The 26,983-nt window shown below is 42.3% G+C and overlaps 1 protein-coding gene across 4 annotated transcripts in view; it reads right to left on the minus strand.

The window, feature by feature from the left end:
• srrm1 (serine/arginine repetitive matrix 1) overlaps positions 1–26,983 on the minus strand; it is a 58,930-nt gene that overhangs the window by 20,713 nt on the left and 11,234 nt on the right. For 3 of the 4 annotated variants that reach the window (XM_069895628.1, XM_069895629.1, XM_069895627.1), the window contains exons 2-10: positions 19,697–19,786; positions 16,692–16,814; positions 13,807–13,977; positions 11,954–12,066; positions 6,344–6,559; positions 4,695–4,883; positions 4,475–4,603; positions 2,649–2,914; positions 2,120–2,197 (exon numbers count right to left, since the gene is read on the minus strand). In XM_069895628.1, the coding sequence (XP_069751729.1) occupies positions 2,120–2,197; positions 2,649–2,914; positions 4,475–4,603; positions 4,695–4,883; positions 6,344–6,559; positions 11,954–12,066; positions 13,807–13,977; positions 16,692–16,814; positions 19,697–19,786 (1,375 nt within the window). Of the gene's footprint in view, positions 1–2,119; positions 2,198–2,648; positions 2,915–4,474; positions 4,604–4,694; positions 4,884–6,343; positions 6,560–11,953; positions 12,067–13,806; positions 13,978–16,007; positions 16,129–16,691; positions 16,815–19,696; positions 19,787–26,983 lie in introns of those variants that run through there. The other variant, XM_069895630.1, reaches the window with a different exon arrangement.

Consider the following 26,983-nt stretch of genomic DNA (forward strand, 5'->3'; position numbering starts at 1 on the left):
TTCCAAGCCCAGTCATTATTGCTTCTACCAATGACATGCACTTTCAACTTGGAAGAAATAGTAACAAAATCACTTGGTTTAGCACTCGAGCCAGAAGGATTCGCTCATTACATTTTAGAAACTCACCAAGCCACCAGAAATAAAGAGCAGCCTCACTGCCATCCTTCAAGGAAGCATGCCTTTCATTCTTTTATGTCTGATTTAGTTGAAATTCTGGCTTACAGCAATGCAACTGGGCTTTAACTGCCCTGTGAAGTGGCCAATCAAGCTGATCAATTGTGCCCAGTTTGCAGAGAGGAACAAAACAATTGGCTGCAAACAGAGCAACAAAAAGATAAGCAGGATCTCTAGAGGTGCTTCACTGGTGACTGCCAGTCTGAAAAGGATCCATTTAGTCCAACTCTTTTTTTCCAATGCATCAACATATTCCCAGCATCGATAGGTTTGAGCAAATCTGTCAAACTTGATTTACCTTTCTTAAATCCACGTTGACTAGATTTAATTATATTCAAGTTTCCCACATGATTAGCTATTTCTGCATTGATTATTGACTCCAGCATTCTGTCAATCATTTATTAAACTAATTATCCCAAAGATCGTTGCCTTCTGCTTTTTTTATTTCAAAGAAAATATCACATTAGCTGTTTTCCTTCCAGAGTTTACAAAAATTTAACCTATCAGTCAACTTTCTCTGCAGCAACTTCCTTCAAACCTCAGTGTGAATGAAGTCCATCGGTCCTAGCAACCTGCCCACTTTCAGCACCCCCTCCACCGAAACATCACCAAGTTTCTCCAATATTTTATTCTGTGTCATTGGGATTTTTATAATTTCTACCATATTATTTCACTAATTATTTTCCAAGTTTTAGATGAATTTAAGACTTCCAAAACCAGCCAAAGCAGCAGTGAATCTGGGAAAGCAAGGATTTCGCTAAGGCTTCAGAAAATTACTTGGGGAGCAGCAGAGAAATGGAAAAAGAGGCATACCCTGAATAACATGGTTTCGAAAAGCACAGGTTTTGATTTAACACGGTTTTAACTTTATTGTTGTTGCTATTTAAACCACCTCATAATACTTTGCAGGACTCTAGTTTAAAATATTTGAAATTTAGGTGCTGAGCTGTGGAATAGAGAGAGTTAAGTGGATGTAATGAAAGTTATTGCTGTCCCCGGGCTCCCTCCACTATCCCACAGCACACTGCTTTACACTGCTCTGATGTGGCAGACCAGCAAGTTTCCACCACTGAACAATGCCAATTTGTATGGATGGGAACCATAGAAATTTGCTGTGGAATAGAGAGAGTTAAATGGCTATGTTGAAAGTTATTGCTGTTCCCACTGCACTATCCCGCAGTGGGACTGATCCAACTGTGGTGAAAATCTCATGTGGGCGATTTGATGCAAACCTACATCTGACAAAATATTTTCTTAAATAAATGATGTTCACTTATTGGCAATAAAGATCAGTTTTATATAATCCCTTTTATAGGATTGGAACATATAAAAAGAATGTATTACATTAAAGTGCATTGTAATAATGCTTTGAACAGTGCAATTTTCCATAGCACTGAACTTGCTCAGAACGTATTAACCGTGCTATACAGGGTATGCCTTTACAGGTGCATGATACTTTATCAAGAACCCTTGGGGGACAGTGTGTTTCGAATTATGGATTTTGGAAAGCCCACCTGAATTATGCTGCCGTATACACCCCTACCCAGTCGCCCAGCCGTCTCCCCCAGCTGCCAGTCCCACTTGCCGGATTTTGGAGCTTTCCGGATTTTAGATATCCGGATAAAGGATCGTGTACCTGTACATGGACTTGAAAGCCAAGTACCAAACTGGACAATGAATTAAAACTGATTTAAATGCCCAGGAGCACAAATAAGAATGTAGTTCTTTTTAAAAACAAAAACTGCCCAAAAATAATTTTACATTCTCTAACATCCAATAGACAATAGTTGTCATTAGAATCAGAACTTTAATCCCCAGAAATAGAAAATCCCCTTAAATAAAGCATTTCTTGGCTTAATACTCATTGGTAGAAGCTAACACTTTGAATCTCTACTCTTCACTGCAAAAGAATATTAACAGTTGTACAAAGTACGACAAAACAAACCTGAATCTGATGGCTCTGATCTTCTTGGTTTAGGTGGAGAAACAGATTCATGCTTCACGCTACCTTTCCGTTTTGGTGCTATAAAAAATTAATGAAAATACTCTAAGATAGCAAATAGATTAAACTGAACATCTACTGATACACATTTTTTCTCAATCTGTTCATTTAACAGAGGAGGTTTACAGTTTTCTGCTAAACTTTGTGAGAATAACAATGTGATACCAGCAAGGGACCGAACCAAATTTCCCCAAGATATTAAAAGAACCCACATGACCATGATTATCGTCTCTTAAGAATAATACTGTTGAAAGTTTTCTAGGATGGTGCACAATTAGCAACAGTGAACACATTAGCTACAGAAAAATATTTTGTTCAATTAACGTGATAGACTACTGCATTTCAAAAACCATATCCAATCAGATCAAGTCATCTGCCAAAGAAGTGGGTTTCATGGAATCATAGGCATAGAAATATTCCAATGAAAGCTGTTTTACAGTTAAAAGTATTTGTTTACATGAAAGAAACTTACCAGGCCTAGCAGGAGATACAGAGGTATATGCTTTCCTTGAACGATTCACATGTGGAGAGGACATACGTGGCCCTTTATGAGGAGGACTTGTCGCAGCCATAGGCGATCTATGACGTCTTCTTGGAGGGGTAGCAGGAGATGGGGAAGATCGGCGAGCTTTTCGGGGAGGGCTGATTGATATGCGTTTTGTCTTCTTTGGAGGTGACCTTGATCTGGAAGAGGAAGAGGAACTACTGCCCGAGGAAGAAACTGAGGGAGATCGACGCCTATGAGAATCAAGTTGAAACATACTGTAAAATTACATTTTTAATTCTTTGCCTCTTCTACCCTATTCCACTATTGAAAAGCAGCAAAATATCAAAGTAATTCCCACAGCTGTTTAGAAATACAAATGGATTTAATGCAATGATGATAATGTTACTTTTCAAGAAGACTCCATCAAATGAAATTAAATTGTTAAAGCAAAGAGAAATTTACATAGCGAGCTCTTGAATTACGTTTTTTCGTTATAACGCCGTTGATAAAAATAAGATAGCGTAGTATTTTACCGCAATATAAAATTGGTTTCATTTAACTTCATTTCACTTAAAGTAGCACTTTTCAAGAACATAACAACAATGTTAAGTAAGGACCTGCTGTATTAGTGGTAAGTGGTCTACTTAGGAACATGAAATGCAAAACCTCCCTGAAGGAGAAAAAACAACTCCCAAAATTTCCTTCACAAATTCAACACACATCCCAGGCCCTACAATTACACTGTGAAGAAACTGTAGAACTTTAATCTTAGAAGTATTATAGCCTCACACTGCTTCCTTTACACTATTAGTCTTGCTCAAGCAAAAATATTCAAAGTTCCGGATTTCTTTAATATCTTTTTCCCACTCCCTTGACAGAATTAATGGCTGCAAAATTCAAAACCTTCAGCAAATCAGTTCTACTTTAACTATTTCTACAAAGCAACATGACAAAAATCACAGATTTTACAAACATTTAAATAAAAGATTACAATTGGTTCAATGTCATTCTTTCAATAACTAGTTACTGAAAAAGGTTATTTAAATAGAAAAGAGGTTTTTTTGACAGTTAAATTTGGTTACTGTAGTAAATTTTAGCACAGGTCAAAATAAACACCAAAAAAAAAAATTAGCACAGGTTTTTTTAAAATTTAGATATTTTCAACATCATTTTCAACTAAGTAGAGGTGATTTTATTTTTATAATTAAAATAAGCAATCTCAGTTGGGCAGTAAATATAACAAGCACAATTGGTTTCATGAAACACTGATCTGATAAAGTGACTTAAATAAATAAATATTGGGAAATATGAACTGCCAACAATCAGTCATTTAAATCTCAGACTTCAAACACACTTATTGAAGAATAAATGACAAGAGTTCAGAAATTGACTCTCATATGCAACACAAGGTTAAATCAGAAACAGAATCTGAATGGAGTTCAGGCACAATGAAAGAAGTGGCCCTTTAATGGTAAATTGCTTGATTTCAGTTTATTGTTTCCAGGCTTTTAATTAAGAAAATTATCTTTTATATCATGTTGATGTTATTAGACAATTAAAACCTTTAAAAGCTTTAATTCCAGGCCAAGCTCAGCCCACAACTTCATCTTGCAAAACGCATCATGATCACTCCAATTGTTTGTCAGCAACTAATGAAGCATTGGTATCTCTCTCATTGGAGCAGAGAACCAGCAAGTTCTGCACTCCCATCCATCTAAGTAAGCGGAGATTACTGGCAGTAAAGCCAGATCCTGCACAGTGCAAACTATTATTTTTAATTCTTAACTATCAAAAAAAAACTAACGGTATACCTTCTAATAGGTGACCTACTCCTTCTGTGTCTGGAAGGAGGTGGTGGTGGCGGCAAACGTCTTGGTGGACTTCTTCTTCGAGGAGGAGACCTCCGCCGTGGACTAGGCCGTCTTCGAGGTGAATAGGACCTGAAATTGCACAATTTCAAATAATAAATGAAAAAAGTACTAAGTAGTTTTAAAAATTAACTAAAAGAGAGAAAAAAGCAACATAATTTACCTTGATCGGGACCGAGGACGTCTCCTTGGCCGTGAACGAGATCGCGTACGGGACCTAGATTTTGATTTTGAGCGTGAACGGGAGCGATGACGATTTCTTTCTTTTCTTTCCTTTTCCTTTTTAATAGGTTGTTCTAATAGATTTTCTTTAACTTCTGGTGTTGAGGGTTTGAGTTCCTTTAGAATATCACTATAAAAAAAAAAGCAGAAAATTGCAATGTCAGATTTTTCTATGAATTGTCTCCAGATAACAGAATTTGTACTCTAGATTGTTCGTCAACATGGCATGAGATAGAAAAGGCAGTCTAAATGTAAGAGCCACAACTCCATTCCATGCAATGCAGTCCAAACCCATCTACTGAAAGAATTTGCTTCTCAAGGACCTTCAGAGCAAATGAAAACAGATAAGACAATACCCAAACGAAAAATCTTTTCAGTATTTAGGTAAACCCTGCTTTATGAATACTTGTTATACAAAAATTCGCTTGTACGAAACCCGAGTTCACTTTTACACAAGTTATAGTGGGTTTTTGGTTTTACAAAAATGGTCTCTGAAGTATTTACAAATTTTCAGTTAATGAACCGTTTCTCAGGACCTTAGTAAAGTGGGGTAATACTGTACCTCCATCAGAACAATACTTCAAATTTAGGCATAACTTGTGTTCAAGGACAGGAAAATGTAAGCATACTTTGGATCTCTTGAGTTTGAGGATTGTACAGGCTCATTTAGTTATCAAAGTAGTTGGATTTCCATCAGGTTTTCCATAACCCAGGAGCCATGTAATGAGAATGGATGTGGTTTTCAACTAATTGGAGACAAATTTAAAGCAAAAATCATAGTTGAAGAGTTTTACAAGTTAAAGTAGCTAAAGGAAGTCTGAGTGATTAAAAATCAGGTTAAACTCTGTGCAAGGTGCATTAAGGATAAAAAGTCAAACCAGAAGTATTTCATCCCACGTGCAAAACATATTCAACGAAACTGAAGACAGTTAGAAACACAGTTTTTGGCTGATATTGAGAACTGTCTATAGAGTGGCCTGGGATAGAAAGAACTTTCTGAAGAGGTATTGAGGATTAATTGGTGGGGGGGGGGGGAAGAGAGAGAGAGAGAGAGAGAGAGAGAGAGAGAGAGAGAGATGAAGTATAAGGAAGTTTACATGGAATCTAGCAATGTGCCACATGACTATCTGATCAGAAAAGTTTAAGTGCATGGAATCTTACGGAAAATGGTAAACTGAATTTAAAAAATTAATTCCATGACAAAGAAGAGATTATCAAATATCTTTCAGTATCCAAAAAGTTGTTTAAAGTGATGTTTTGTGGGCTGAAATGTTTGCTTTACATTGTACACTTAATTGGTCAGCAATTAAGACTTGACGCAGTTAGCGTAATTTTATTACAGCGCCAGCGACCGAGGTTTGAATCTTGCGCTGTCTGTAAAGAGTTTTTATATTTTCTGTGTCTGTATGGGTTTCCTCCGACCTTCAAAATGTACAGAATCATGGGCTGGAAGGGCCTGTTATGGTGATGTATGTCTAAATTTAAAAATTTGAATGTTGGATCCAAGATTAAGTTTGAATTCTCCAAGTAGACAGAATATTGTAAGCCCTTCAATGAAGTAAGGGAAACTTAAAAAGAGTTATGGTTAACCTCGTTGAAGTTGCTTCTGGTGCAGGAGATTCTTTTCTTTCTTTAAGTGAGAGATCTGGCTCAGGGGATAGTTGCTCAGGTTTCTTAACTGTAGATACTGGAGATGAACTTCTACTCCCACTTCTAGTCCTGCGGCGAGGAGACCTTGACGGAGAACGCTTTCTCTCTCTTCTTGCTGGTGATCGCCTCCTAGGTGATGGAGATCTCGACTTTCGTCTATAAAAGTACATGGAAGTTTTAAAATAAATATTTGTCACAAAAACAAACGTTAAATGCTTCTAGTAAAGGAAAACTCTCAGCAATTATTGTGCCTCGTTGTTTTAAAATAAATAGAAAACGGTGAAAATTGTGACTGGATTTTTTTTTAATTATAAAAGCAAATTTTCGAGTTAATCATTCAACAATTTTCATGATTTTTCAAGAAATCGAACAAATCAGAACACACCAAAATCCCCAGCAATAAATTGTGGACCCTTGTTAACAGAAAGCCAATATACATTATTTTCGTAAAAGAGTCAGTGTTCAGGTTCAATACGGATCTACTCTGACATCACACAGGCATTTCATAAATGAGCTTTTGAAATAGTACTGAATGCTCAGAAATGAATTAAATAATTACTATCCAAGTAAAACTTAGCCTGTTGCAAATCTGTCATTTTGTTTAAAAAAAAGCACATTGGAAGAACTCACCATATCAGGATGCATCTATATGGGAATAGACAAGATTGCTCAGTAATTAAAAACAAGAAATGCTTGAAATATTTCGCATCTTTGCAAAGAGGAAAAGGTCTGAAACCCTTTATTAGCTCTGCCAAAGGGTCACAGATCTGAAACATAAACTCTGGTTTCTCTTTTCACAGACGGTGCCTGCTCTAGCATTTCCTGATTTTATTTCAGAAATTTTTAATTTACTGCACTTTCATTGTCATTTAAAATGACAGGTCAATTATGAACTCTCAAAGATAGATATATTGATGAGCAGCATTTTTTTTTTAATTGAAAATATGAAAAGGGAGAAAATACTCAGTCCTTGTTGATGCTTACGTGGTTTCTGTGGACCAGCACTTGATGGGCCAAGTCCCAAACACGTATACACTGAATAACCAAATCATTTTCAATTTCAGTTTCCCACCACTTGTGTCAAGTAGCATTAAGAATAATCTGTTTAGACAGCTATACCTTATGATTTCAAATAGAGTCAAAGCATCTACACATTCAATTGAATCAGTTTGTCGTTTAAAAATCATTTTATTTTAGTACTTATATGTTTTAAAGTGTAATTAATTCATGTTGATGCTATCGGAACATTATACAGGGAATTTTTTTTAAGGTGTGTATACAATACAACCAAGTGAACCTGAGTGGCATCCACAAACGTCATCATCTGTGGGAAGTAAATACCTTGAATTCATGCAGATAGCAAGTAGTTAGTCTAAGTATAGGGGTAAAGAACCAATGACTTGCAAAATATTAAAGCAGAAGACAAGAATGATTAAATCACAGGAGAATCTTATTATAGAGATTGATAAGTATCTGAATAATCAGGGTATTAAAAATTATGGGGAGAAGGCTGAGGGAGTGGGGCTGAGTGGGAGAATGGATCAGCTCATAATGGAATGACAGAGCAGACTTAATGGGGCCGAATAGCCTACTTCTGCTCCTATATTTTATAGTCTTATGAAATACCTTGAAATAAAAATTGTGAAAACATTTTTTAACTATTTTAAAAAGATTAAACTATTGCTCAAAGAAAAGATAAAATATGCCAGACCATTGTGTATTATTTTATTTTCAGAAATATCAATTTATATTCTTTGTACCAAGTCCCTGCAACATTAAATTTTGATTTTCTTGATACATACAAAACTTCCTAGTACTTAAATTCAGCAACCTGGTTACATGAACAAAGGCCACGTTTGAGATGGGGTGGACCGGGGAGATGCAATTATCAATTTAAATACATTATTTATTACAACATATATACTACAAAAAACTGACGGCAGCCACCAACACCATGTGAAAAACAAGCAATGTGTCAGTTCTTTGGATAATCATATTAAAGAAGAATAAAAATGTTGAACTATAGAGATGTCATCCTTCAAAAAAAAAAATCATCGCTTCCCCTCTAACTCACCATTAACTCAGCCCCTACCCACATCTCCACCATTTCCTGCACATCTGCCCCAGACGCCACAAGAACAGACCTCACGTTCCATCCCAACATCATCAGCAATTTTATCATCTATATCATCACCCCCTCTTCACCTTCTGTAGGAACCATTCCCTCCGTGACTCCCTTGTACTTGCATCCCTTCCCACTAATCACCTTCCATTGCGACCGCAGGAAGTGCCAGACTTTCCTCGCCTTCTCCCTCATCACCTTATGTGGCTCCAAACAGTCCTTCCAAGTGAAAGAACACTTCACTTCTGAATCTGCAGGAGTCATCTACTGCATCATGGCCTTCTCGACATCAGAGAAACTGGGCGGAGATCGCTTCGCTAAGCACCTTTGATCTGTCCGTATTATTGTCAGAGATCTCCAAATGGCCAATCATTTCAATTCTGTGCCCCACTCCTGCGTCAACACGTCTGTCCATGGCCTCGTGCACTGGCAAACCAGGGCCACCAGTAAATTGGAGGAGCAACACCTAATATTCTGCCTGGGCACTCGCCAACCAAAAGTCATTACCATCAACTTCTCCGGTTTCTGCTAGATGACTCCCGCTTCTCCCCTATCCTGTCTCCTTTCCTCCAGTGCGCTACCCCTTCTCTCTCCATTCAGAGCTATCCCTCCCTCCCCCTGTTTTCTCTTGTGTCCTCCCTCCTTTATCCACTTATTATCTTTGGCCTGTGTTCCTCCCCCACCATTTTATTCAGTCGGCAGCCTCTACATTTTGCTCATACCTTGCAGGGCTCAGGTCTAAAACGTTGGTTATGTATCTTTATCTTTGCTATATAAAGTACACTATATGATCTGATGAGTTTCTCCAGCCTTGTGTTTTTACTATAGTAACCGCAAACTATTTCAGCAGGTCAAGATGATGTGCACAATTCCAGTCACTATAATGAAATGTAAGGCGAGGCTAGTCCACCACTCATTTTGGATCTCCCGGAGTTTGCGCTGAAGATGGCTGCATGCGCGACGGAAGGCTTGTTTCTTCTCTGGGCAGGACGGCTTTGTAAGGTGAGCCTGGTGGGCAGCTCGCTTCTTTGCCAGCAGCTCCTGGATTTCCTGGCTGTTTTCGTCAAACCAGTCCTTGTTTTTCCTGGAGGAGAAGCCCAGTACCTCTTCAGTGGATTGCAGTATGGTAGTCTTCAACAGATCCCAGAGGGTTTCAGGGGACGGGTCCGTGAGGCGGGTTGCATCGTCGAGCTTTGCTTTGAGGTTTGCCTGGAAGTTTCCTCTCGCTTCGTCTGACTGCAGGTTTCCAACATTGAACCTCTTTCTGGGGGCTTTACTGTTCCTGGGCTTTGGCTTGAAGTGAAGGCTGAGCTTGCAGCGAACCAGCCGGTGGTCAGTGTGGCATTCCGCGCTGGGCATGACGAACCCAGTTCAGCGCGGACATTGGCGACTTCAGGGGTTTCTACGAGGCTCTAAAGGCTGTGTACGGCCCCTCACCCCAAGTCCAAAGCCCGCTGTGCAGCTCAGACGGCAAAGTCCTCCTCAGCGACAAGATCTCCATCCTCAACCGATGGTCAGAACACTTCCAATCTCTTTTCAGTGCCAACCGCTCAGTCCAAGATTCCGCCCTGCTCCAGCTCCCTCAACAGCCCCTAAGGCTAGAGCTGGATGAGGCCCTCACCCAGGATGAGACATATAAGGCAATCGAACAACTGAAAAGTGGCAAAGCAGCAGGTATGGATGGAATCCCCCCCAGAGGTCTGGAAGGCTGGCGGCAAAACTCTGCATGCCAAACTGCATGAGTTTTTCAAGCTTTGTTGGGACCAAGGAAAACTACCTCAGGACCTTCGTGATGCCACCATCATCACCCTGTACAAAAACAAAGGTGAGAAATCAGATTGCTCAAACTACAGGGGAATCACGCTGCTCTCCATTGCAGGCAAAATCTTCGCTAGGATTCTACTAAATAGAATAATACCTAGTGTCGCCGAGAATATTCTCCCAGAATCACAGTGCGGCTTTCGAGCAAACAGAGGAACTACTGACATGGTCTTTGCCCTCAGACAGCTCCAAGAAAAGTGCAGAGAACAAAACAAAGGACTCTACATCACCTTTGTTGACCTCACCAAAGCCTTCGACACCGTGAGCAGGAAAGGGCTTTGGCAAATACTAGAGCGCATCAGATGTCCCCCAAAGTTCCTCAACATGATTATCCAACTGCACGAAAACCAACAAGGTCGGGTCAGATACAGCAATGAGCTCTCTGAACCCTTCTCCATTAACAATGGCGCGAAGCAAGGCTGCGTTCTCGCACCAACCCTCTTTTCAATCTTCTTCAGCATGATGCTGAACCAAGCCATGAAAGACCCCAACAATGAAGACGCTGTTTACATCCGGTACCGCACGGATGGCAGTCTCTTCAATCTGAGGCGCCTGCAAGCTCACACCAAGACACAAGAGAAACTTGTCCGTGAACTACTCTTTGCAGACGATGCCGCTTTAGTTGCCCATTCAGAGCCAGCTCTTCAGCGCTTGACGTCCTGCTTTGTGGAAACTGCCAAAGTGTTTGGCCTGGAAGTCAGCCTGAAGAAAACTGACTACCAGCCCCCCCACATCTCCATCGGGCACACAAAACTCAAAACGGTCAACCAGTTTACCTATCTCGGCTGCACCATATCATCAGATGCAAGGATCGACAATGAGATAGACAACAGACTCGCCAAGGCAAATAGCGCCTTTGGAAGACTACACAAAAGAGTCTGGAAAAACAACCAACTGAAAAACCTCACAAAGATAAGCGTATACAGAGCCGTTGTCATACCCACACTCCTGTTCGGCTCCGGATCATGGGTCCTCTACCGGCATCACCTACGGCTCCTAGAACGCTTCCACCAGCGTTGTCTCCGCTCCATCCTCAACATCCATTGGAGCGCTTTCATCCCTAACGTCGAAGTACTCGAGATGGCAGAGGTCGACAGCATCGAGTCCACGCTGCTGAAGATCCAGCTGCGCTGGGTGGGTCACGTCTCCAGAATGGAGGACCATCGCCTTCCCAAGATCGTGTTATATGGCGAGCTCTCCACTGGCCACCGTAACAGAGGTGCACCAAAGAAAAGGTACAAGGACTGCCTAAAGAAATCTCTTGGTGCCTGCCACATTGACCACTGCCAGTGGGCTGATATCGCCTCAAACCGTGCATCTTGGCGCCTCACAGTTTGGCGGGCAGCAACCTCCTTCGAAGAAGACCGCAGAGCCCACCTCACTGACAAAAGGCAAAGGAGGAAAAACCCAACACCCAACCCCAACCAACCATTTTTCCCCTGCAGCCGCTGCAACCGTGTCTGCCTGTCCCGCATCGGACTTGTCAGCCACAAACGAGCCTGCAGCTGACGTGGACTTTTACCCCCTCCATAAATCTTCGTCCGCGAAGCCAAGCCAAAGAAAAAAAAAAATGAAATGTAATCTAATGTACATAGAATTTTAATAACCTCTTTGGACTTCTGGAGCGATCCCTCTTTTCTCTGTTTTCTTTGTCTTCTTTGTCCTTTTTTTCCTTCTCTTCATCTTGCTTCTTCATAGTAGCCAACTTTTCCTGTTCAATCTGGATAAATAAATTAGTGAAGTTGTGAAACACATTTCAGAACGCCATCTCATCTATGCTGAAGATGTACCAAATTTATAGAAAATTACTTTGTATTTCTTGAATATTTCTACAAGTGATTCTGGATCCAAGTGTGCAATCCATCATAAGTCAAAATGTGACACAAATCAAGTGAATAAAAGAATCAAATTCTTCATCTCCACACACAAAAACAAAATTTTAACTCACTAATAAAACTACAGATTAAGTTGCTTCCATTAACTCCCAATATACTATGCAGCTCTGAAATTAAAACAATCTACATCATAAAAAAGTTGCAGAATGGCCACTGAGATAGGAAATTAACCTGAATTTGTCCCAAATTAAAGACATTCAAACCCAACTCGAAGCAAACCCATAAAATATTTGCTACTCAATTTACCCCAGCGCAGGTTAGACTAAATTCTACCAATAATTACTGGTCCTTAAGATTCCAAGGACGTTGCTTGTACTACAACCATTGCACCAAGAACCTTACAAACAGTGGAATAAATTTACAACTAATGCTCAGTTTATGAATCAATGCATCAAATCAAGTTTACACCAAGAATGATCCTGTTCAACATGGCATATCTAATTTTTGCATTGAGAGTCAGGAAGGGAAACGGGTTGCCATTCTAAACCAGTGGGTAACAGGCTTCACTAGAGGCCAAGCTCACAAAGCCCATGTCACTTGTCTACCCACCCAGCTCACGATTACCTCACTGGTCTTCTCCTTTGTGTTCCCTCAGCCTCACAGTACAAAGAGCTCACATCATCATCCAGCAATCTGCACATATTTACATTCCATAGTAAGGTTTGAGGATGGCTGGTGAAGGATCTAGTACCATCCCGGGTACAAGCCTCAATATGCAAATTCAATACCCACTCATGCCACAGCTTCTTAATGCTTATTGTTATTCGGAGATTCCGACAACTTGCCACCGCCAGCCTCACCATCTTTTTCTAGACATTAGCTGGACCATTCAGTCCACTCTTCGACCCAGTAGGTCAATGGGTTGAATGGAGGCTGTAGAGAGACAAGCCAGTGTCATACCAAATTGGGATGCACAGAACCTCTCTAGCCAGTGGGAATAATGGGTTCAATGTGAGTTTTGTTCTTTAAACACCATTTATATTTTTTAAAGAATCAATTTTTTTAAAAATTGATCAAATACCAGGGATTTTTTTTTAAAATAATCTATTTATCCAATTCAATTCAATCCAATCCAAAGTCAAAGACCTCAAATTATTTTGAAAGCTAACATCCCCTGGACTCAAGATAGGTGACTAAGTTCACAAGTAACTCTTATTATCTCATAAGTAAAAAATACAAAACATCAAGTGAAACAAGAAAATCTGCAGACTCTGAATATGACGTAAAAATAACAAAAGTGCTAGAGAAACATAATAGGTCCCGCAGTGTTGTATTTAATACAAATATCAAAGTGAGATTCACCAAAAAAACAGCAAAAAAATGCAAAGAGCACAATCACAGCTCCTACTAAACTGTTACCCAACTCAAGTACAATGGGCTTGCATATAATGAAAGTCACTCAAAACTGTACCCAACTCAAGTACAATGGAGTTGCATATAATGAAAGCCACCCAAAACTTTTTTTAATTCACAAGCACAGACAAATCACACCATTAATGCTCTCAAATAATCTCGCCGTAGAATATAAATTCTATCAAACTGACAGAAATATAGAAATACATTACTTGTCTCTGCTTGATTTCTTCTTTCTTCTGTTCCAGAAAAGCAGAAGGGATTCCTGCAATATTTTCTTGTGCGCTCAACAGCAATGGCCATAACTCCCCCATGAACATTCTTGCATTCTTTCCATTCAAGAACCCGGTCAAGTTGATCTGCATCAGCTTTGCATCTGGGTTCTGCAACAGATACAAGACGAGGGCAGGAAGGTTATATGGAAAAAAAAATCCAAAAGCTACTCACCCTACTATCAATCTACCTCAATATTCTAAAGACAAAATTGACAGTGACGGTACTTTAGATGATGGTAAATTACATTAATTTTCTATCGATGCTGTGCATCTTCAATGCAAATTCCTTGAACTATCAGCCTCTATAAACTGGCTGAATGTCAGCGTCATCTTAAGATTTCTTTCAATATGAACAAGAATAATCCACTTAAATCCCACTTATGAGGCCAAACTGCCTCTCACTATTTCTGACAATAGCCAATGGGCATTCTGGAGTTTTATGAATGGATACTGCACATAGGTTGCCAGAGCAACGAGGTCCAGTAAAAAAAACACACAAACGTGTCAGAACACCGTAAAGCATGTACAGAGTCCTGAGGTCTTCAACTTCTTCTGGTCGAATCCTGAACCCAAAGTTCCAAGTCCCCTGTAGAGAAAGATGTTCCCTTGGGTTGCTTCCGACTCCCTACTGCAACTCAATCACCTTGAGTATAATGTTATATCATTTATCTAAATTGTAAGAGACGAACAAGCAATAATGAGTAAACAGCCACATAAAAGAAAAAAATGAACAGTTTATATTTAATCTGCTTAAATAAACTTGCCTTCATGCTCCAAGAAAGAGCTGTCCCTACCTCTCCAGATCGGAGTTTTCTATTATTTATTTAATACATGCAAATTCCTAAACTAGTTACAATGCACTAATTGAATGAATTATATAAAATATACACACTAGCATTCCACTGATTGCAATCCAAAATCTTGGCTGTTACATACCTAAACCATTATCTAAAAAATGGCTACGAATGGCACTTAATGAGAAATCAAACTTTGAATTTTAATGTATTCTAGGTAGCACTCGTAGTTTAATTGACCATGATTATAATAATAGAAATACTAAATTTGTCTAGCTACTTCATAGATACTGGACTGTAAAGAAATCCAGATCTGATCATTTGAACTACCCTAGATTAAATATTTCAGGTTTTTGAAATATTCCAGTACTAATATTGCTGACTTGAACTTTGTTCAAATTCAAGTTCTGGTACACAACATACATACTGTTATTCAGAATGTTTTCAAAGAATATTTTAATTAGTGATATGATCTATGTTTATTTGATGCGATGAAATTTGAACCTTCTGGAAGTTTGGAAGGGTCTCAGACTAATACCAAGAGCTAAATGATTTCTTTTTTCCTTGCTTGCAAATTGCTTTTAACCTATTGCAATTATTGGTGTGTGGGGGGAATGGGGGCAGGTTTATAGGCAAAATGGTGTGGGCTGCAAACTTTCCACATACATCATTGTTGCCTCCCAATCAGTTATTAAAATGAACACTTCAAGCACAGCGAAAAGGATAATTTTATTTTTCCTCAAGATGAACTTCTTGGTTCCATGTAATAGATGCTCATTTGTACATTTATCAAGTGAAAAAGTCTGAACATTTCTACTTGGACAAACTGGATCAGACACATTTAAAAAATGTTTAGGATACATTTCGTTTGCATGAAAATAGAACCTCGGGCTACACGAATTCCATATATATCACTTGTTGTTCCACACCAAACATGGCTTTCCTTCTATATAATTTCTAAGCATTTTCCCCCACAATGAAAGACAGAGTCTCATTATCCCTTGGTTGCAGTGGCGAGTTGAAGTTTTGAGTAGTTTTTTTTTTAAATAAAACAATTAGCCCTCCAAAAATATTCCAACATCTTGATTTCTAGTTGAAAGTTTCAGTAAAATAATATTTTTTTTTTGGACATTGATCGTTAATAAGCCTAAAGCTTCACTATTAAGCCATATCGAATATTCAGATTACAAAAACAATTTTTATCTGCAATGGCATATTTTTCCTCATCTAATCTGGCTACTGTTTTGCTTTCCACTTGTTACTTCTGAGCAGTGTAAAGTTTTGTCCGAGTGCTCTTCATTGAATGGCATGAGGATTTTCGTCTGGTCACTTTACACAACTCACCTCCAAACACACACTGCATCATCAAGGGAGGAGGGTCAGAGCGACATTGGAATTCACTTTGCTGTGACCTAACAAGGTGATGGTGCTATACTTCAGACGGAATAACATCCATTTTGGTTCAGGCCTTTTAAATCATAAATCACACGATCATTAGAAAAATGCTGTCAAAGGCGCTCATTATACAATAAAACAAATAAGAACATATACAAGATGGATTTTCTTTTTGTTACCTGAGGGCTAACTGATGGGTCATTCACTATCTTCGACTGTTTCACAAAAGTATATTAAGCATTTAGAAGAGTGAGAACTTAAATTTGTATATACATACAGATAATAGCATCAGTTTCATACTTCTTCCAAAATCTTATAAAATTACATCAATTAGCATGATATCAAATTCCATTTTAGAATCCAAGTCGATTTCCAAAGAGTATATTTGAAATAGAGTTTAGAAAAAATCTCAATGTACCCTTGTGAAAATAGCTAAAAATGTTGAATGTCCCACAAAGAATCCTGCCACATTTAAAGCTATCCTTGCAGCTTTTTAAACCATGTTTTTACTGACAACATTAACTGTGTAGAAAACAAGCAGACCTGACACTACACTTTTTTCCACCAAAAGTCCAGGTGAAAAACCACATCACAATAACTTTTTAAATACTCTTTCGTGTTTCTAGTTATTACCTTCTCTTCAAGATGGTTGAAAATGAATTCAATAACAACATCATCCTCGAACCCAAGCATTTCAGTCACTCTCTGTGTAATCCATGGTTTAATCACCTCCAGGTTCACTTTATTCATATCCACCTGAAAACAATTTTTGTTAAAGATTGACATTATAACTGAGCATTTAATTTCTGTCAAATTCCAGTACGCAATTTCGATCAAATGAACAAAGTGACACAAAGACAGAATGGGTTGTTAAGTACAAGTAATGACTAAAACTCAAGTCAGCAGATGCTGTGATTGTATAAGTAATGACTAGCTAGCCTGCCTTGACTTTGAGGAGGTAACTAACATTGTAATGATTTATACATGTATGGGCTTTCCGAAGGCATGCTGATAGATGCAATCTGGTTTACAAATGGGGAACCTGCTGGTAAGGAAGGAGATTGTAAGGATAATTAGTAGGATATGATTGCCCTGATAGTGGTATTATAATCTCATGTTTTCACTCCACTTCAATATTTAGCTTCCTCTACTTTCATCAAAATTTGATAATGTCACAGTAGTGCAACAGTCTCACAAAGTAGAGTAAACTGTTTCAACTGTGATAGAAAATTGCAGATTACTATTCAAAGATTTAACAACTGGACAAGATTGCAGGTGGAATTCATACTGCGAAGAGTGAAAGGAGGTTCACTTTCAGACCATCTGAAGAGTAGACCACTCAGCCTCTTGCTTGTTCTGGCATTCAATAAAATCAGTTAAATTAAAATCTGTAACTTTTTTGTCCACATATTCCTTGACATCCATGGTAAAAACTGATAAATGCCCAGCATCAAATCCTATCTGCAAAAGTATATTCCAAACCTGTATGACAATTTGCAACAGTTGTTTCCCAACTTTACTCCTGAAAAATCTAATTCCGATATTTAAACTGCACCCATTAATTCTATATTCCTGGATTGATTAAATAATTTCTATCCACCCTTCAAATAAAATCCAAAGGCACATCACACCATTCTTTCATTCACCTATTCAAAAAAATAATTGATGTTCTTTAGACATGACTAACAATGCAAATCCATATTGACTCTTACTGAAGAGTATCCCCATTTTAAAGAATGCTATCCCCAATTCGATAGGATGTACCAGGGTGCCCAACATGCTAATTACTGTCTTTACCTTCAGCAAAAAGGCTATACTCCTATTTCCTTATCTTTAGCATCACACCAGTTTCAAATGAGGCCACATATTTTCTCACCACCCTCTCTCTACGACACGTTAAAAAAGATTGCTCATCACTTCATCATCATCCATTACAGTTTATTATGAATCTCCCACGACCTCTCTGCATTCATGTATGAGTTTTTTGTTCATGTTTATGCTATCCTTTATCTCTTCAGTCTTCCTCTAATTTGTCACTAGAGCTGTTAACTGTTTTCGGTCATAATTGAATGTGTTAATTCTTCCCCCCCCTCCCCCCAAATATCTCCCATCAATTATATGTTTTAATTATTGGCTATTTACTAATTTACCATGGCAAGTCTCTGTTTCATCTCACTGAAGTCGATCTCCCTTTGAAACAACAATAGAATCTTCATAATCTTCACTGTCAGATAAGCATTTAAGCATCAGTCGATTTTGCTAGTTCGATCAAGTTCACTGTTCTCTCTCCACTGCATGTTTTTACCAGGACAAGCATTTATGTGTAAACTAAATAAGATTTTTGACCAAGTTAGTACTTCTACAGAGATCAGCACAAAGTGAAGGGAGGAAAATTTATTCTTTAAAGAAAAACACAACGTTGTGTGTATCTCGAATGCATTGTCAGGTATGGTGGTGGAGGGCGGAATAGGGGCATTTAAGAGAGGCACACGGATGAGAGGGTTATGAGGTAGGGAGAGTTTAATTTTTTTTGGTAGATATACAGTATATAGGTTAGCATAACATCATGGGCCAAAGGGATTGTACTGTGCTGTAATGTTCTATGTAAATGCAGACTATCCTGACCACACAAGAAACTCCCCGTCATTTTGACAACTAATTCTACCTAAGCCATCCTTTATGGAAAGTTGACCTTCATCCCAATCACCTCAACCATCAAAGCAAATCAATCAGTAGGCAAGTCTAATTTCTTTACGTTTTGACACTTTGTACACATAGCAGAAGAGCTAAGCAGAACACAAACACCAAACCCTTTTCTGTTTCATTAAGTAATTTCTTACAGACATCACTACCTTCTTATGTTATTCATGACATAAATTCAAATAGAAGCATATCATACAGACCTCATGTAATGATCATGGTTTTTAGAGATTTAAATCTTTGCTCTACGTGTTGAAAATTTGACACATATCACCACTCTAACCATCAATTATCATGTTGCTCATCCAATTTCCAGATACTTATCAACTATAGCCTCCATCTCAATTTTAGTCATAGCAGAAGCATCACTACAGTTCCTTAGCCGCAAGGTAAAAACTTCAACTTGTTACTTTTGCATTTCATTTGGCACAAGACAATCTTGCAAACCACAAATCTTTTCATCACCATCACCCAACTCTACCACTGCATCAATTTTCATCCATGCCTGCTTCATTTTCAGACAGAACTATCGCAATGTTAACTCCCTCTCCACAGATCACATTAACCTGAGCTCACCTAAAATATTACTGCCTGTATTTTAACTCACATCATCCAGTTATTCTTGGTGATTTACACTGTTTCCCAGTCCCTCCTAAACTTAAAAATTCTTGTCCTTGATTTATAATCCTTCTGAGCTTTTCCAAAACCAGACTTTGGGTTCTCTGTATTGCTTCAAGTTTAACATTGTGTGCAATCTTAATTTTAACCACTTCACATATCACACTGATCTCCTCAAACTTACTTTCATCCAAACAGTTTTATCTGTCCTAATAATGCCACATAAAAATAAAGTTTATCCGATGATGATCTAATGAAGTGTTTTTGGACATTTATTAAATGAATAAAAGCTGTTATACCACAAATCTCGAACACAATACCTTTTTTTCAAGACATTCTGCAAATTTCAACTGTTTTAGAAGTTTCTTCTGCTTATTGCTGAACCGGTTATCTTGTTCAGCACTGGTTCCCTATAACAAAATGAAAATACCATGGTTATTACATGACAATTAAATTTTTTTATTTTAAAGCGGACTTCCCCATTTATTGTTTCCCAAGTATTAAACTTGCTGAGAATATTAGGATCTTGTAGAAAATTATATCCTTGGAATGACAGAAGATTCAGAGAACCTTTCATGTCTCTTCCTGGGTAACCTCAAGCCATAATACAGCCAATTAAACAGGGTTTATAATGTAGAAACTACATCAGCCAATTTACACACAAGATACAACAACTTAAGGTAAACAAGAGAGAATGCAGATGCTAGCAAACTGGAGTAACACAAAAAATACTGGAGGAACTCACCAAGTCAGGCAGCATCCAAATAAAGTATTTAATAGATAGTCAGGTCAAGTTTATTGTCATCCAATTGTACCAGTACAACCCCACAAAACAGCATTCTCCATCCTCGGTGCAAAACATGCAGACACACAACCAGACATAACACACCTGCAAACAATACATATACAGGACAACCATTTCATCTATACAAATAAAATAAATATTGTTTCATGAATGCAAGAGTCTCAGATGGTTAGTGTGAGCACTTCCTTTGGTCGTTCAGCATTCTCACTGCCCACGGGAAGAAGCTGATCTTCAATCAGCCTGGTGGTGCTGGTTCTGATACTCCCGACGAGAGGAGTTGAAAGATGGATGCAGGGCTGAAGGAATCCTCAATGATTTTGCATGCCTTCTTCAGACAACGATCCCGGTAGATCACGTCAATCGGTGGAAGTGAGGGAGGGCGATTCCCGTGATCCTCTCTACCACTCATGGTCCTGTGGATTGATTTTACATCCATTTCTCTGCAGCAACTGTACCACACTGTGATGCAGCTGGCCAGAATGCTCTCGATGGTGCTCCTATAGAAGGCTGATATAAAGGTGGCCGTTAGCCTTACCACTTCAATCTTCTTAGGAAGAGCAGTTGCTGTTGCGCCTTCCTGACAAGTGAGGAGATGTGTGCCCACGATAGGTTACAAGTGGACCCAAGAACACTGTGCTCTCCATTCTCTCTACTAGAGTTGTTCATATGTAATGGAGGATGGTCGTTCCTGGTCCTCCTGAATTCTACAATCATTTCCTTCATTTTCTCCATGTTGGAACTCAGGTTATTACTCACGCACCATTTCACAATATGTTCTAACTCTTCTATGTAGTGCAACTCAATCTTTGTTTCTGATGAGGCAACTACTGTGTGTCATCTGAAAAACTGTTGGAGCTGGTTCTGGTGAGGTAAACAGGAGACTATCATACAAAAGATAGTTTGTGGTGTGCTGGATGCGAGTGAGCGTACAGACTGGAGACACAGACTGTGAGTTCTGGGGTCGCAGCAGGAACGTTTTTTAAACTTCGCCCTCTTGCTTTTCAGTTGTGCAGCCGGACCACACGTATGCTCTGCCACTTGCGTCATGCTGATGCAACCACCCACGCCAACGTCTGTCATGGAGCGAAAGAGATGGGAACGTATTGCCATCTCTGCTGTGACTGCCCCGCCGACCGTGCTTAACAAGCGGGGCCAGATCGTCACAGCAGATTTGTGCATCGCCACAAGTTAATATTTTGACCAAAATCAGTGAGTATATATTGACTTCCGTGAATGCTGCCTGACCCATTAAGTTCCTTCAACATTTTGGAGATGCACTAAATGTTAAGCAAAAAAAGTATTGGCCTGCATACTGGTAGTAACTCCCCTTTGCTTTGAAAATGCACCATGGGATCACTAACACCCAGTTAAGATTGTAGAATGATTTAAAGATTAACCCAAAAGATAACATCTTCAACATGCACTTCCTCAGCATCACAAAGTAGGCTTTTTCAGGTGCATTCTGTGCTAAGAGTGCGCCTGAAGAAGCAGAAGCAGGAAGCAGCCCTTTAAATTGCCGTTCAGGTGGCAGCATTTAAAGCGCAACTCTGGCCATCTGAAAGGACTGCTGCACCGGAATGTGCATCTGAGCACATTCTGGCTCCTGTCCCTTGAGCTGTCAATTTGGATGGCTGGCTGGCAGCTGGGAGAGCCAGCGCTGGGAGAGCCAGCACAGGGAGAGCCAGCACAGGGAGAGCCAGCACAGGGAGAGCCAGCACAGGGAGAGCCAGCACAGGGAGAGCCAGCACAGGGAGAGCCAGCACAGGGACGTCCTGCTGCCCCACACTGATCCCGCTACCCCACTCTCTCCCCACTCATGAATTCAGTCCCCACACTGATCCTGCTGCCCTGCTCTCACCCCACACACGGGGCTGGAGCGGCCGGCAGGAGAGAAGGAGGCTGGAGCGGCCGGCAGGAGAGAAGGAGGCTGGAGCGGCCGGCAGGAGAGAAGGAGGCTGGAGCGGCCGGCAGGAGAGAAGGAGGCTGGAGCGGCCGGCAGGAGAGAAGGAGGCTGGAGCGGCCGGCAGGAGAGAAGGAGGCTGGAGCGGCCGGCAGGAGAGAAGGAGGCTGGAGCGGCCGGCAGGAGAGAAGGAGGCTGGAGCGGCCGGCAGGAGAGAAGGAGGCTGGAGCGGCCGGCAGGAGAGAAGGAGGCTGGAGCGGCCGGCAGGAGAGAAGGAGGCTGGAGCGGCCGGCAGGAGAGAAGGAGGCTGGAGCGGCCGGCAGGAGAGAAGGAGGCTGGAGCGGCCGGCAGGAGAGAAGGAGGCTGGAGCGGCCGGCAGGAGAGAAGGAGGCTGGAGCGGCCGGCAGGAGAGAAGGAGGCTGGAGCGGCCGGCAGGAGAGAAGGAGGCTGGAGCGGCCGGCAGGAGAGAAGGAGGCTGGAGCGGCCGGCAGGAGAGAAGGAGGCTGCAGCGGCCGGCAGGAGAGAAGGAGGCTGGAGCGGCCGGCAGGAGAGAAGGAGGCTGGAGCGGCCGGCAGGAGAGAAGGAGGCTGGAGCGGCCGGCAGGAGAGAAGGAGGCTGGAGCGGCCGGCAGGAGAGAAGGAGGCTGGAGCGGCCGGCAGGAGAGAAGGAGGCTGGAGCGGCCGGCAGGAGAGAAGGAGGCTGGAGCGGCCGGCAGGAGAGAAGGAGGCTGGAGCGGCCGGCAGGAGAGAAGGAGGCTGGAGCGGCCGGCAGGAGAGAAGGAGGCTGGAGCGGCCGGCAGGAGAGAAGGAGGCTGGAGCGGCCGGCAGGAGAGAAGGAGGCTGGAGCGGCCGGCAGGAGAGAAGGAGGCTGGAGCGGCCGGCAGGTGAATACAGCGCTCAAGTCAGGTACCAGAATTGTTTTGGCCGGCCGCTCCAGTCCCCATTCTCCCCCGCCAGCCACTCTAGTCCTGCATTCCCACGCTGATAGCCCCAGCCCCCGCCGGCCGCCCCAGCTCTCCCCCGCCGGCCGCTCCAGCCCCCCCTTCTCCCCCGCCGGCCGCTCCAGCCCCCCCTTCTCCCCCGCCGGCCGCTCCAGCCCCCCCTTCTCCCCCGCCGGCCGCTCCAGCCCCCCCTTCTCCCCCGCCGGCCGCTCCAGCCCCCCCTTCTCCCCCGCCGGCCGCTCCAGCCCCCCCTTCTCCCCCGCCGGCCGCTCCAGCCCCCCCTTCTCCCCCGCCGGCCGCTCCAGCCCCCCCTTCTCCCCCGCCGGCCGCTCCAGCCCCCCCTTCTCCCCCGCCGGCCGCTCCAGCCCCCCCTTCTCCCCCGCCGGCCGCTCCAGCCCCCCTTCTCCCCCGCCGGCCGCTCCAGCCCCCCTTCTCCCCCGCCGGCCGCTCCAGGCCCCCTTCTCCCCCGCCGGCCGCTCCAGCCCCCCTTCTCCCCCGCCGGCCGCTCCAGCCCCCCTTCTCCCCCGCCGGCCGCTCCAGCCCCCCTTCTCCCCCGCCGGCCGCTCCAGCCCCCCTTCTCCCTCGCCGGCCGCTCCAGCCCCCCTTCTCCCCCGCCGGCCGCTCCAGCCCCCCTTCTCCCCCGCCGGCCGCTCCAGCCCCCCTTCTCCCCCGCCGGCCGCTCCAGCCCCCCTTCTCCCCCGCCGGCCGCTCCAGCCCCCCTTCTCCCCCGCCGGCCGCTCCAGCCCCCCTTCTCCCCCGCCGGCCGCTCCAGCCCCCCTTCTCCCCCGCCGGCCGCTCCAGCCCCCCTTCTCCCCCGCCGGCCGCTCCAGCCCCCCTTCTCCCCCGCCGGCCGCTCCAGCCCCACTTCCCCGCCGGCCGCTCCAGCCCCCCTTCTCCCCCGCCGGCCACTCCAGACCCCCTTCTCCCCCGCCGGCCACTCTAGTCCCGCAGTTCCCATGCTGACAGCCCAACAAGCTGGCCCTGCCCCAACATCCTGCACCAGGGGAAGGGGAAGCTGGGAGAAGAGCTGTCAGGCGCTCGCCAGCTGACTCACCAGCTTTTAGGCGGCTGCATTCAGCTGGCTGGGGAGGCCACTGTGCTGCGACGATTATCCCTCTCGGAGGAGGGTTACAAAGTTCACCTTGCAAGTGCCTCCTCCACATTCAGGTGGTCTCCCAACACCTGCATATTGCCAAAATATGTGGCTTTACAAGCGGGGCAATTGGCCACCTGAAAGTGCCTAGGGTTGGCTGAATGTGGTTTAAGTCAATAAATACAACTCAGGACAAGAATAAATTTCAAATTAGAGAACTGAAGTTTCTCTAGGATTTGTATTCAAAGTACAGAATGATAACAACAGATATGCAAGTTCACCAATACATTCAACAAATGAAAATAAGGAACACCAAGCAAACTTCAAGAACTTAATGAGTAATTCACACAGTATGCCCTTTACATTAAGTGCAAAAATTTGCCTTGTGTCTTATAACAAGTTGAATGCTCCAATGAAATTAGGCTCTAATGCGACACTAATTGTTCAATAACAATGAACTTTGGTCTATTAAGAAAAAATAAAATGTTTCAATTTCAACTGATAAAACAATTCAAATTTGCTCTCCTCTCTATCATCAAATCTCATTAGGCAGACACTCGCATCATAGATTACCAAACCACACTTTGTTTTTAGTTTCAGAATATACAAGATGCTCCACCCCAGGATGAGGGTGCTATCTGCTCCTAGATCATACAAAACAGGTTCTCATTAATTACTTCATTAATAAAGCTGTCCAATGTTTACTTTCCATTTTAAAATAGAAATAGATATTACATAAATAGTAACAGCCAGTTAAATCTTGAAAAACAATAGAATCCATAATGGAAAAAAAATGACTGTCAGTGTGCACAATGATGAATGTTTGGAATACCCAGCTATTTACTGTTAGCACATGGAAAACCCAGCGTGTGTGACTTTTCACTTGATATATATGTTAATAACCTGAATCATCAGGTTAACAATCTATTAACAAACCCCTTTCCAGATGTCAATACAAATTAGAACCATTTAATGTAGTTAAATGTGTAATTTCATAATAGTTGAAAATATTAACTTCCACTTAAGTTTCAGTGTGCCAAAATACGGTAGGTCCAAAAATCTGGATTCCAGAAATCCAGACCACCCAAGAGACCGTTCTTTTTTAGCGGGCACAAGCACCATGGATGCAGTGGTAACAAGCGATCAAGATTCAATTTATTGTCATAGTAACAAGTGTCATATTACATGAAATTTCTTTTTGCCTGCTGCAAGGCAGACAGATTGGCCACAAGCAGGAATTGCCTCAGTGCCTCTTACCGTCTGAAAACCGAAAGAGTCCCCCCCCCCCCCCCAGAGTCACCGAGCGTCCATGGATTCGCCTCCAGCACTTCTGCAGCCCGCGCAGCCACATAGTCCAGTGCAAACCATTGGCAGCCTGAGCTCCAGAACCAAACCTCTGACATGGGCCAGGACCCTCCTCACATCCTGGTTCCGGTACCTGGTACCCCTCCAGCCAGTTCGAGCCATCTCCAGCAATCCGGCAGCCCAGTGTGAGTCTCCCAACAGCAGTCTCCAGCAGCCTACAGCTTCCACAGGTTCCTCATCTCAAGTCTCCAGCAGCCTGCCGCACGCACTGGATTGCCACTGTGGCCATCGCCCCTGTCGGTCGTCTCCTCTGCTTCTCCCTCTCAGACAGGGTGTGATCTTCCCATCCTCTGGTGCCCTGCTCCAGTTTTCTGCTTTTCCAGAGTGTGCAGCCCCTCATGGCTGTTGTCGATTAATAGGCACCGCCATCTTTGGCACAGACCCATGGTCGCGAGATTTCAACTAAAACCACTGTCTGCTCCCTCAATGGTCCATGCGGAGCCGACAGCAGTCGACTCCCTAGCTCTCTGCAGGTCCTCACCAGCGGCAGTTCCGCCATCTTCAAGCTTGGTATAGGTAATCTTATCACAAAGAAATTAATTTTTATACTGTATTTTTCTTTTACAATGTTCATTTTTAAACATAATTTCAAGCATTACTCGCTTTTTTTTTTACAGTGAAAAAATTCATGTTTATATTTTTGTCAAGTATTTTTTTTTTAAACTGCTCATTTTGATAAATGAACCATGCTGTTCTTGCTCATAAATAAACCAACATTTAATTGTTTATTCCTCCTTAAATTTGAAAAGTACTGCCCGAGATTCTGAAAGATCTGAAAATCTGGAACGACTAATCCCCGGACAGTTTGAATTTTAAGACTTCTATTGCATTACATTAATATGTTATAGTGAATTTCTTGCTCTAGAAAGTACATTAAATCTCTTAAGAACATTAGAAAACAATAAAAAGAACAGGTTGGAAGTAAAGGAAATTTATGTAAACAGGTGAACAGTTTCAAGGAGTTTTATTCTTGCCGTGTCAATTATAAGTGCACAAATATACTTGTTTAAAGCCTAGATTACCAACCACGTTGAGGAACTTTGGGGGGCATCCGAGGCACTCTAGTATTTGCACGAAAACCAACAAGATCGGGTCAGATACAGCAATGAGCTCTCTGAACCCTTCTCCATTAACAATGGCGTGAAGCAAGGCTGCGTTCTCGCACCAACCCTCTTTTCAATCTTCTTCAGCATGATGCTGAAACAAGCCATGAAAGACCTCAACAATGAAGACGCTGTTTACATTCGGTACCGCACGGATGGCAGTCTCTTCAATCTGAGGCGCCTGCAAGCTCACACCAAGACACAAGAGCAACTTGTCCGTGAACTACTCTTTGCAGACGATGCCGCTTTAGTTGCCCATTCAGAGCCAGCTCTTCAGCGCTTGACGTCCTGCTTTGCGGAAACTGCCAAAATGTTTGGCCTGGAAGTCAGCCTGAAGAAAACTGAGGTCCTCCAACAGCCAGCTCCCCGCCATGACTACCAGCCCCCCCACATCTCCATCG

This window comes from Narcine bancroftii, chromosome 8, assembly GCF_036971445.1.
Source record: "Narcine bancroftii isolate sNarBan1 chromosome 8, sNarBan1.hap1, whole genome shotgun sequence".
Classification (NCBI taxonomy): domain Eukaryota; kingdom Metazoa; phylum Chordata; class Chondrichthyes; order Torpediniformes; family Narcinidae; genus Narcine; species Narcine bancroftii.